The following is a 12,983-nucleotide window of genomic DNA, read 5'->3' as shown; positions in this document are numbered from 1 at the left end:
TGTGGTACCAGGAGGCAGATGGGAAGTAGGGTACCTTATCTCATTGATACACAGATGAGCATTACAGAAATCAATAACTAATTATGCGGAGGGGAGACCAATACAGTTAATTAGCTGGTGGCATCTGGCAGTGCTGTAGGGCGGCTGGTAGCTATGAAAAAAAAAAGATTCATCTCAAGCCACAGAAGGGGAACTTTGATTGACCATAAAGATACAACACCATCATAACATCACTGTTGTTTTGAGATACGTCTGGTTTAAAGTCAAGCTTACAACATTACCAATTGAATTACTGTTAGGTATTGCAACAAGCATTGATTTGACATAAAGTCAGTGACATACATTCACCAATGCCTGTCAAAAAATCTGCCACTAAGCTGACACAGCTGTCTCAGTGACTCTGCTAGGGTGGGAATGAAATTAGCATTGAATTTTATGACTCACATGCTGATTCATAAAGGAAAAGTTATCCTCAATAGTATTGCAATGTAGCCTACATTGAGAACATGGTTAATTGGTATCATAACTAATGCAATTGAACTGTGTGGGATATTCCAGCGTACAAAACTCCCAAAATGTACCTTAAAAATGTAGCAGGGGTAGGATATTCTCACTTGTTAGTTATCATTACGAAAATAAATCACAGGCCTAGTGGTATCATTGGTAAGCACTGTGCAGTGTGCATCCAACGAAATAGGCCGATGTGACAGAAATGTTTCTGACCTTATGGTTAACCAAAATATATCCAACAGTAAATAGTCTCTAACAAGAAAATAACATCACAAGATACCGTGCAGTCACTTTTTCAAGTTTTTTTTTTGCGAGGGATCAAGGTACAGACAGTAAAATAATATGTTCAGTTGAATACATGAGCTGTAACACTTTATCTTCCATATTATCTGACGCTACTACGGCTGAGCTGGAAATAGCGATGAATATTAATAAATGTCCTACTGCTATCAATAATTTCAGTCCCACAACACTCCCCAATGTTAACTTTCGACTTGAACAGATCATCATAGCTTAATGCTGATATTACTAGCATGGTTACACTAAAAAAAACTATCCTTGGAACTGTGGGACAGTGTGCAGATATACAGAATGCACACATGACAACTTACTATTCCTAAAACTGTTTAAACATAACCTCGGTGGTTAAAAAAAAGTTACTTGAAGTCAACAAGAAATCTACGCAAATCCGTGTGCAAGTTATGCTGACTGGAATGACATCTCCACAAAAGCCACTAGGCTGCTATAGTCCTAAAATCCAGACAATATCTATATAATCCTCAATCATAAATTATTCACATCATGCTCATCTGCTAAGCTGGTGAAAAGCCAAACATGAATATATAAAAAGAATCTCACACATAACAGCATGTGACATCTCAGCAACTCGAGGACAAGTGATGAAAAATTAAGGGGCACTGAAATATGGAGATGATAACATGCCTGAAAATTTAGGCAGCGGAAGTGGACTTGCTATAAGTAAGTGTTGGATTATATTCCCCACCTGAATACAATTTCTGCCATAAGATGGAGAATTGAAGCTCTACAGACAAAATAAGAAGGTTACCTTACCACTGAGACAGACCATTTATTTTTCTGAATGTATATCACATGGAGTTAGTACACATTGCATTATACCACATAATGTAATTTATTGCACACTTCGTTTTTTTGCGTTCAGATGCAAGCATGGTAGCGAAATCAAACAATTCCAGAAGATTACGATAAAAAAGTGGAAATCAAGGTTCCAGTTGGAATTATAAAAACACTACATCCTGGTTTGGTATGAATATCTAATGTTGCGCAATAAATTAAATTACATGACCAACACCCATTAATCAGCGCTAAAAACCAGTAACCACATCAAACTAAGATCAAATAGTCTGCAGTCAATGTTTCAGAAGCTATCTTATTAACCACAAACATCTTTCAACCTATCCCTTAGCACGTATTCCACTAAACCAACAGCCTAGCAGTTGAAGTCATATCTTGCTCCATACCACAACAAGTCTGGCAAAAGCTCTTGACCTAGCGCTCAGAACAGAGAAATCAATATGCTCATCGATTTCAAGAGCCTTTCGGAGTGACACAGGACGAGATCCACGATCATCAAACCGGTGCAATATCGACTCTGCCCTCTGCTTCCATTTATGTGGATTTGATTTGAAAGCCTCACACCTCAATAGGCTCAATTCTGAAGTGTTCAAAAATTACAAATAGTGGTAAAATAAGGATGCAGCAGGCCAGCCACTTAGTGAATATAGAGTTGAATTATGTTGGTGGTGCCCATTCGGATATGTGAAACAGAGAGAGTATGCTAACCAGCATCCTGTCAATGGCATCAGTATGATTGAAACAAATCGTCAATCGTCTCGCATTCAACAAAATATTAATGGTAGATATCTGATAAACGTATTCAGGTTATAGGCTACAGATCGCTAAGTTGATTTTAGTCATTTTACTATCTATGATACGCCAACACCATAATATATAGTTCACTAGTGAGACCTGAGCCATGTTACTGTGGAGAAAAAAGTCTCTGTCCAAGGAATTTGTATCATCTTTAGAAAATTCATATCCAGGCCATCCTAAATGGCATAAAACCATGGTGTAATAAGACACAAAATCTGTAAAATTCTAGTAGGCTACTTGTGGTAAATCTCACAGGTCAAAATTACTACTAATGTCCTAGTACAGTAGCAAGACAGCAGATGAATAGCTTCCAAATCGATAATGCATTCCTTCCAAGTTCTAAGCATGGACAAAAAGGACATAAAACACGACTACCTCTCACATTATCCCAGCACAAACCAACCAAGCAACACTTCTGACTGAAAGTATCCCCACCTTGTGTGAGCAATGAGCAATGAACATTTTTAGTCCATCCTTCAAGTAGGAAGCTTGGGGCAAGTCACTTCAATATAGTGGGCTACCCCTACAATATAAACTTGCTACAGGCCACTCAAGTTGAGAGAAATGACACTGCTTTACAATGAATCACAATATAAAATGGGCAAATCTTCTAGTCTTCCCGACTTCCACTCTGAAATCAAACCAGTAGCAAAACCTTCAACAGTAAATTTTCCAAAACTAAAAACGAATGTTGTTGCCGACATAGCCAAGGTACACATTACCTATGATAAATAATGTTCGATCATCATTTGTACACAGTAAACATCAACAAACTGGAATATTTGAACATGCCTGGCTGATCAGATACAAACCAGGTCTAATCACATCAGAAACTGAAAATTACGCCTGTTACCTAGGTGCATTTAAATCAATACCACTTCTAACGAGGGTTTTTCAACCTGAAGTAGGCCTATAGACATCATATATTTTGCTTCATATTGGCCTCTAGTAATCTTCTTGGAGCCATAATTCAACAAAGATATCTGGGCAATCAAGCTCCAAATGCAATGTATCTGGTGAAGTTCCAAAGCTACAACGCTTCCTTCACTCTGATCAGTGTGCGCCGGATTGTACCACTTATCCAACAAACAGAAAGTGCGACACTATATCCATACTCCAAGATATCATCCTAAGAAAGTAGGCTATTCCTTCATGTGGCAAGTAGCCAACTTCACATTGCGCCTATGAATTATGATCAGTCTACATTAGCTAATAGCACACTGATTAAAAAATGTGATAGAATCGCAAGATCTAAATCTACTGATCAAAGCAAGCCAATCACACAACATAATTGCTTACAACTGTCAAGGCTGTTCCATGACTCCGTTCCTCATCTAAGACATTAATTTAATGACCAAGTACCAATCATATATTGATGGGTAAATATTCGCCATTAGCACCACTGTACCACTGCTGTACCACCACTACTGCACCAAAAATATCAAGTATCGGCAGGAAAACTGTAAAAATCCTGGCATACCACACGCCTATATTCTCCTATCGGGTGATACAGAATTACTCAACTTTGTGTCCAATTTTCCAAACAACATGATATGTAGGGCGATTTTCTTTTCGACATGTCAAAATAAGTCAAAATTTTGTCAAAATTCTAGCGTTGGGTCAAAAAATTGATTACAAAGTCAAAATGTTTTTGCGGCCTGCATTTCGCTTGTATCGTAGATGTTTGCACTGTCAGTGTACTTATCATTTGACATTTCACAGCTTGCAGCCTACTTCAAAGGCCTACCGTTGTAGACGGCCCATTGTCTGCTCATTGTGAAACATAAAGGGTCAAATGAAACATAGGTTGACATGGTGTAATGCTCAACGTGCCGCATTATCCCAACTGAAGCAAGACTGCGTGGGCATTTGTTCTTATATCAAGAAGCACATGATGAAAAATTGTGATGTAGACAACATTGTCAGAATGAAGCAACACGGTGTGTTACCAGCAGTGGACGCACAACTTCAGTGTTGCCAGCAAACAACTGCTGCTGGTGAATGTTCTTTCTCCATTCTTGGCAAGCTACTTATAATCAGGGCATGGTATGGTATGGTATGGTATGGAAGTATGGTATGGTATGGATCGATATTTTGGTATGGAATAAGGAACAATGCAAGTATGGTATGGAATGGAAGATTTTAATCTATGGTATGGAACGACATTTCCATACTTCCATACTTTGGTGTCTTATGCATTTTATCGTGATCTGTGCAAGCTTCATCAAGCGTACGTTGTTCGCTGTTAACGGAATACGATCGCCTTTGTTATGTGTGAACGTGAACCATTAAACGCTGTGTTGGATCAAATACACGCTGGTGCAACGGTTTTAAGAGCACTTGGAATGGCATGATTTTGTGATGTAATAATGACAACAGTAATGTTGATCCGATATTCTATTGAGTCTAGACACGACGTCTCCGAACGTAGTCTATCATGTGACGCAATAATTGGTAATGTTGATTACTCCAACTACCTCATTCCTTGAGTGACGAGAGCTTACAAGCAATCATGATGCAACGTACTTAATGCTCAATGTGATTGATGATTACATTTCTTCTGAAACATTATCCGTACATTTATACTATTTACCTACCGAGATATCTTATTGGTCATATTCCAAACGCTATCTCATTAGGATTATAGATCAGGGAGTGTGGTAGATTTAGTTTGAAATTCTCGCCAAACTGACCCCAACCAAATACCGTACTAATAATCACGCAGGTCGCTGCAGTATTGATCGCCTGCAGCTGGGATATTTTATGGGTGCGCATATATTATATATTATTTTGCGAGTATTTACTTCAAACTTGCATGTGCCTCATGCCAATGTACCGGAAATGCGATGATATTCTTATGGAGCAGGGGCGTGCAACTTCTGTAGTCGGCGTTCCGGATATAGCAAAATTAAGCAGGCCTACTTCGCGGGCCGGATTGCTGAATGGATAAATTATTCGACCATATATACAAGGAATAAATCGTATTTATTGAATGTATTTTATCGACAGCAATGTCACTTCAAAGCCATTTTTAGCCGATAATGAAAATACAATGTGGATTTGAGAACAGCATTTGACATACAGTCGCCGCCATGTCTGTTTCTCTCTGATCAACTAACTCACAGTGCAATCCTTAATTAAGATTTCAAAGCGTTTGATAAGCCCCTTTACCCGAATTTACCAAGATATCAATTCATTAGGGTTGAGTACATCGTAAATGCCGATAATGCAAGTCTTTTCGCTTCGAAGAACTTACCCGTAAGCTCCACTCTCGCACGCTGAGCAGTGCGCAGACCTATATAATAACATGCGGTCACTAAAATTTGACGTTTAGGCAAGTAGTGAGGAATCTCGGCAGACTGGGGTCGCGGGCCACATTATCATGTAAGACGGGAAACTGTCCGCGGGCCGGACAAAATCTCGTTGCGGGCCGTATGTTGTACACGGCACCTCACCAATGAGAACCAAACCTCACCGAAACAGACTCTGTGAAACTATTACCAGGAGTTATATTCGCATCATGGCTAGTTTGCGCAATAATGACATCCGAAATATCAATAATATAGGTGCTGGAAAAGGTACTATACTCATAATATTGAAGTATTTGAAAGTATGGAATATGTATCAAGTATGGAATGGAACAATGTTGGTATGGTATGGAAAATTGCAAGTATGGTATGGAGAGAGTAAGGCAAGTATGGAGTATGGAAAATTCTCGTTCCATACCATACCATACCATGCCCTGCTTATAATAACGGACACTTTCTACACGATACTGTAGGAATAGGGTGGAGTGAAAAAAAGAAAATTTTGAATTTCACAAAGTGCCTCTGATATTTGGCCCCAAATCAAAAATGAATAACTTCTATCATAATTTCAGGTTCTTACGCCCTCTAGTGGCCGAGCTTATTCACCAAACGAGTCGAAAATAGCTAATTTTGCCATATCCTGATAACCGCTTATGCTAGAAAGCCAGTTTTGGGTTTAAAATCTGTGGAAGCAACATGTTTCTATCTCACTTCCACAGAACTTTGTCCTGAAAATGTACAGAAAAAAAGTTACAAGCAAATTGTCGATTTTTAGACCGCCATTAAAAGTGTTGGATGGTTGTACCAACTTTGCAATGCCGATTAGCATGTTACTGTTTGTTACATTGCTGCTTTAACAACGAAATCTTGTTTGAAGGACTTATCAGTTGATTTTCATATCAACCTAGTATAATTTGGATAGTAGAGGGCATGATTGAACTTTCTTCATAGTTGCAAAGGAGCTACATGACCATTGGATTTGGTGCAATGTATTTTCCATAAATGAGTTTCCTATTGCGTGAAAAGTCAATCAACTGATGTTGAAATTTAGACAACTAACTCAGTATCACAAGAAATCTAGAACATCAAATTCTTATAAAGAAATGGAAACTACGTTCTTGCAAGATATTGATAGGCTTTTTGGCATCTTCTGCTGCGATAGCAAACAGAGAGATAAAATTGCACTCCAATGTGGCTTAAGGATGGCTCCGAAAGATTTGAAGATCAGAAAGCAGAGCGCAAGGGAAAATGTTTGGTTGACGCAGTGTCTCTTTCATCAGCTGACGAAAGATTTCGAAGGCAGTCAAACTCAATCCAACAACCGGTGATTCTAATGCAGGTGCCAGCACTTCTATTGGGCAATTCAGCTTTAATCAAAGTGATTCAGAGTCAATGCAATCTTAATCAACATCTTCTGGTAATGATTCAACTTTTATGGGAGGTGCTCAACCATCAAACCAAAACCATGTGTTGGGGATCAACTTGGCAAGAGTTTGTAAACGGTATAATGTATTGGACCTTACAGGAGCTGCTGCTGCAACTTGTGTATTGCAAGATGTTGGAATAATCAACTAAAAAAGTGATTCGTTTGTGGTAGATCACGGCAAATTACGAGGAGAGAGAGAAAGGTGCAGAAAAGAAATACAAAGAAGAGAAGCAGAAAACTTAAATCTTGTGTATGGACTCTACTTCGATGGAAGAAAAGATGACACTTTGAATATGGTTGAGGCACCAACTGGAGAATGCTCTATGACAACAGAGCTGGAGAAACATATTGTTTTAGTAGGAGAACCAGGTCAGTATTACCTCGGTCACTTGTCACCTCCCAATGGAAAAGGTCGTGTTTTGCCAATAAATGTATCAGTTTATTTCCAACACCAAACTCTGCAAAAACCCAGCTGTCGTGGGATCAGACAGTACAGCTTCAATGACAGGGAGATTCAAAGGCTGCATTCTACAGTGTAGGAAAGTAGGCCTATCTTCCGTTGTCCAACAACAAATTTGTATTATTTCTACCATAGTGCGTGATGTAACTACTGGAATTCTTCATAGGTCATAGGTCATAAAATGTCAAAATTTGGATTTTTTAGATCAAAATCTTCCATTTTTTAGGTAAAAAATTCGCCATAATGATAAGATTACGAGATTAAGACTCGTAAAAAGTAAGCGAGACAATTACAGAGACATAAGAATTTGTTCCACGAAACCATACTCAACAATGCGTTACAAGCGAGTGCCCCCACAATTTCAACTCACCTTCGTTCTGACTGTTTGAATGCGGTCTTTGGGTGGGCGGAGAAGGCGCGGGGCGTTGAATTTCCTTGGGTGGCACCGGTGTGATTTTTCTCTGAGAAGATAGAAGTTTACGATCATCCCTACAAAGTATTGGTGTACTGCGCGCAATTTGCAGCAGGCCAGATAGTCTCTGAATTTAGGTTAAATTGAACTGTTGTCGGATGCACTTACAAAGTATATCCTTTCGCTGGGATTAATGTTTTGCGACGATGCCAGCTCCTTCAATTGTTCCGAAATAACGGCGGCAGGCGGCCGACTGTTAGGGTTGATTTGTAAGATTGCCTCTGTAAAAGGTAAATAATGGCTCTCGACATGGTTCAATTCACCGATACCAAGCCACTGATGATAGAGGATTTGTGACATCATGTCAAACGGAGGTGGTCTCATTAGTCAGTCTTGCAACTGTAGTTGGTATTAGAAGTATTGCCATACCTTTTGACACAATTATAAGTGGAAATTTTAAAAACTTTCCAGAACTACTTCAATTGAGATTAGTAGATTAGTAGTAGATTTCTTCAAGGGGTCACATCAGGGTTGTAACCAAGTCACAAGGTTCCGAGTCACAAGTCAATCTCTATTTTATAGTTTTGACTCGAGTCAAGTCGAGTCATTCTCAATTCCGAGCCATTCTGTATCACTCGAGCCATGCTCGAGCAGCGTTGATAAAAATGGGTTGAACCAGACTGAGCTCAAAACTGAACAGTTAACACAATGACTTGGACTTAGACTCGAGTCGCAACACTGTGACTCGGCCTGCTACTCACTGACTTGGACTCGGACTTGATTCGGTGGCGAATTGAATAAGACTTAACTTGACTCGAGTCAAAACTATGAAAGTGAGATTGACTTGTGACTCGTAACCTAGCGACTTGGTTACAACCCTGATACCCAGTGTGGGTCAATCTATACCCGACTGTGGAATTATCCATCGGAAATTGTAAAATTGGAGTCTCATACAAGGGATTTTCATGTTCATAACACCATTACCACACCACAGCATATTGCATATTACAAACATGTACATCACTACAGAGTTAATAATTAACATTGTCCTCGCACGGAATTTTCAATAACAATATTGCCGGTACGGCTATGGGCTTATCGAAATACGGGCGTGAAACATTCAAGACCCTTGGATCCAGTGTAGCGAAGTAAATCTCTGCGTTTGGCGGACAGAATAAAACAAAGTCCATAAGTTACTTTGCATGCATAACCACAAATACAAAAACCGCAGAAACTACAATAAACGCGACTCATGGAGCGCATGGTTGAAAAACTCACTAATCAATCCGTGGAACGGGACGTAAGCCTTGTCATTCGTCGGTATCGAGTAGTTTCCGTTGAGAATGCGCAGCTTCTGAGAATCTTCGAAAGGGTGCTTTTTGAAGCACAGTAAGAACAGGACACATCCCAAGGCCTGCCGTTAAAAAGAATTCAAATTATGCTTTGCTTCGTCACTTAAATCCGAAAGGCACACAATTTTCACGAAATAAATTAACGTTAGCCCGTTACAATCCATAGATACTACCCAGATACTGAAACACAAAGCAGGCTACTATTTAGATCTCGATCAATATTCAGTTGCATTTCAGTAATTCGTATTATCAGGGTTGCGTGCTGCCCAATAGCCAATAATTGAGATTCGACCGTGCAAGCGAAATTAGATCACCGATTGCTGTGTTTGCGCTATCGTCGATGGCCTGATTTATCCCGTCTGCAACAGGACCGCTGCGCACAACATCATTACCGGCCTGAACTAGCGCATCAACAACAGGCCTGGCAAGCTTTGGCTCCTATTTATACTTGGTTAAGAGACAATGTGTATGACGATTAGCGATTAGGTCATATTGGTTCAGGTGAGACATCGCAAAATTGAATACCAATCAATCGCCGCGACGCGAGTGATTTTTGCGAATAGTAATAAATAAAAACCATGTCATGTCAATGTCATCAAAGATCTGAAAGGCCTGAATCTCCTGAAATCTGCGCCATTACAGAAAAGATTCCACAAAAGACTTACACGACACCGAGGTTGTGTTGTACACAATGTGCATTTAATTGTTCATGAGAGATCAAGGTCCCCAAATTGACAGACTAGCAGGTAAAACTATCATCAATGCGAGAAGCTGGTATAACTGGCAATGACACATGTACTTAAATCTGATGAATTATTCCTACATTGGTAGATTTGAAAAAAATCCATGCCCCTTCCATTTTTTCAAACCCTGTCCATTTTTCCGCCGGCTACGCGCCTAGTTAGCTACTCGAGTACGGACGTCAACGAACTCTGCTGCGATATGGCTTAGCCCAGTGGTTCCCAACCTTTTTCGACTCATCGCCCCCTTTTGAAGCTCCACACCGATCATCGCCCCCCAGATATTGGGAACCGAAAAACAGTATTCGTCAGCCCCCCCCCAAAAAAAACGTTGGTCTTTGGCCCCATACGGTGATAAACCAAACCCCAGACCCCCTCAGCCTGTGGGCTTTTTGTCGCTACATACCAGCTATTCCCTATTTCATGTACTGTTTGGTGAGTCACCGCATTTCGCCTGAACGAGCGAAGCGCGACAAATTTATATAATTCATGTTTGAATCGGTCAATATGGACGATGTGGTATGTTGGAAAAGGTAGGACCCCTAAATAATAATTAAACATCTTCGGCGGAATCGTTGTTATATTGACTTCTTTACATGATACTATTTCGTGACCTCCTATATCTGCAATATCAGAAGATATGGAAATCGTCAAAACGTACCAAACTAAAAGACGCACATGATTTCATATTGGTATTTCTTTACTGTCAAATAATATTTTCCTTGCGGGATGGAATTTGTCCTGTAGGGTTAAGGTCGCCAGGACAGGAACATTCGACGCCAGCCATTGAGGCGCCTATAGACAACTAAACCAATATGTATATATATCGAAGTTTTCGGTCAGCACAAGGGCATTCCTTTTGGACAAGGTCTTCTCGCTGCTGATCGTTCTGGCACACTTCTCGGAGTCGCATGTTACATGGCCTCCAACTTCATATGTCTAGGTGCGACGTGGCGCAGTAATGGCCGACGCTGAAGTCTCCCATTTCCATAAAGCATGCGTATTTTTGTTGGATGAAGGGGACCCCAACATCAAGATACATGAAGATATTAAATCGCGCGCAGCGCGAAAATTTTGAAAAAGTCGCATGATTTTATAAAAAATTACTCTATCATTCATGTTAATTCACGAAATAAATTTGGGCTTCCTTCGATTTCGGGCCCCCACTCCCAATTGGGGGGTTTGGGGTGCGGTAGTTACGGTCCCGACTCCAATATAGCCGTTTTAACGCGCCATCGCCCCCTTCGTTGTTTTCGCCCCCCATCGCCCCCTTCTTCCATTTTCGCCCCCCTATCGCCCCCTTCGTTATTTTCGCCCCCCTAGACCGCCAAATCGCCCCCTGGGGGGCGATATCGCCCACGTTGGGAACCACTGGCTTAGCCGAAACTCACCCAAATGTCCTGCATCTCGTTAATGGGGTAGTTGCTGTACATGTCGATCATTTCCGGCGTGCGATACATCGGCGTCGTATTCTGCTGAATTTCGTCTTCCACCTGAACAAGGGTAAAATGCGTAGGAAAAAAGCAAATGGCCCAAGTTCATGTCATGTATCAGCTCCAAACGCATCAAGGCTAGGCCTGTTGATATTTTATCAAATACAGGAGCATTTCTGCTGGCAATATTCTGCATTGATTTTGATCAATCCGCTCAATCAAAGCCTAAAGTTTGTAGCCTACCTGCAACCTGCTTACTACTGAGCGTGAATATGGACTTGTTTACTTGGAATAAGTGAATGTTCCCATAGGGTAATATTGTGAATTGAATAGGCTCACCACTCAATTAAGTCACTCAGTAGTATCATGTTCAAATACACAGGGCTTATATGCTCATTGCTCACTGGCAAGGTATGCCTGGGTGACGTTAAATATAAGTTACGCAATGCGAAAAGTCAACCGGGCAAAAAAATCGAGCATAAAAATACTGGGTTCAAAATAGGTTGTTTGAAATGGCAAGTTATTAATATAGAGAAAAAGGTTAGCTGCTGTAAGGGATCATGTTATTGGTGTTCCAGTAGGGATTATATCAAGTTTTGGACGGACTTAAGGGCAGGGTTATGATTATGCTTAGCGTTGGCTTTGGTTGTTTTATTTGCCTTATGTTGACACTCACTATCAAGACACTTGCCATTTGGAGCACTAGTACAGGATTTTGAATCTGTGTGGGGTGCGAGTAGCTAACTTGAACAGCATATTTTGGCTGCAACAGATTTTGCACGAGCTAGGACAGGGGCAGGCAATCTTTCTAGCTCGCGGGCCACATTCAACATTTGAAGCCATTCGCAGGCCGCACTATAGAAGATTGCGATACTAAGCCAAAATTCAATAATGTTATTTGAATAAATATAGTGACCGACGACATGGAAATATTATAATATTTGTATGTTTAAAACAAACCAAACATTGATTTGATGATAACGGACAGTCGGACACGCGTCAAAAACATTGACGAGAATTTATAAGCGGGTCTTCCTCATTGACAAAGTTAGGGATCAAAGTCTGTTGCCTCGATTCTTAGAACTGGATGTAAATTTGAGTATGTGAGCAGCGATCTGGTCATAGATTTGTCCAAGTACAGCACTAAAAGTAATACACTGGCCTGTGTTGCCAATCTAAAATCACACTCGTGGTCCGAATTATTTATGTTTCAGTTTCTGTGATGTTTAGCAATTGAAACCTCTCAAAATACATGGGCCTCCAGGTTGGGCTATCGAGTTCGCGCTATCAATGAAATAAAAAAATACCACTGTAAGAATATAACTTATCATTATAATGTTGAAATATATTAAGAAAAAAGTTTTATCAAGTAGTAATTTGATTTGTAGTACACATTTCATCAATACTTTTACGTTTCTTGAAGCTTTCGCG

The 12,983-nt window shown here is 40.2% G+C and overlaps 1 protein-coding gene across 1 annotated transcript in view; it reads right to left on the bottom strand.

Annotated features, from left to right (window-relative positions):
- The window catches only part of LOC145436118 (cyclin-G-associated kinase-like), a 42,168-nt gene that overhangs the window by 15,904 nt on the left and 13,281 nt on the right, over positions 1 to 12,983 (bottom strand). The window contains exons 6-9 of the mRNA XM_080313401.1: positions 11,511 to 11,612; positions 9,306 to 9,441; positions 8,196 to 8,308; positions 7,986 to 8,076 (exon numbers count right to left, since the gene is read on the bottom strand). Coding sequence (XP_080169527.1) covers positions 7,986 to 8,076; positions 8,196 to 8,308; positions 9,306 to 9,441; positions 11,511 to 11,612 — 442 coding nt within the window. The remainder of the gene's footprint in view (positions 1 to 7,985; positions 8,077 to 8,195; positions 8,309 to 9,305; positions 9,442 to 11,510; positions 11,613 to 12,983) is intronic.

The sequence above is a fragment of the Botryllus schlosseri genome, chromosome 3, assembly GCF_051294905.1.
Source record: "Botryllus schlosseri isolate E-star chromosome 3, Bs_hap1, whole genome shotgun sequence".
Lineage (NCBI taxonomy): Eukaryota > Metazoa > Chordata > Ascidiacea > Stolidobranchia > Styelidae > Botryllus > Botryllus schlosseri.
This window is presented reverse-complemented; position numbering and strand designations above follow the sequence as displayed.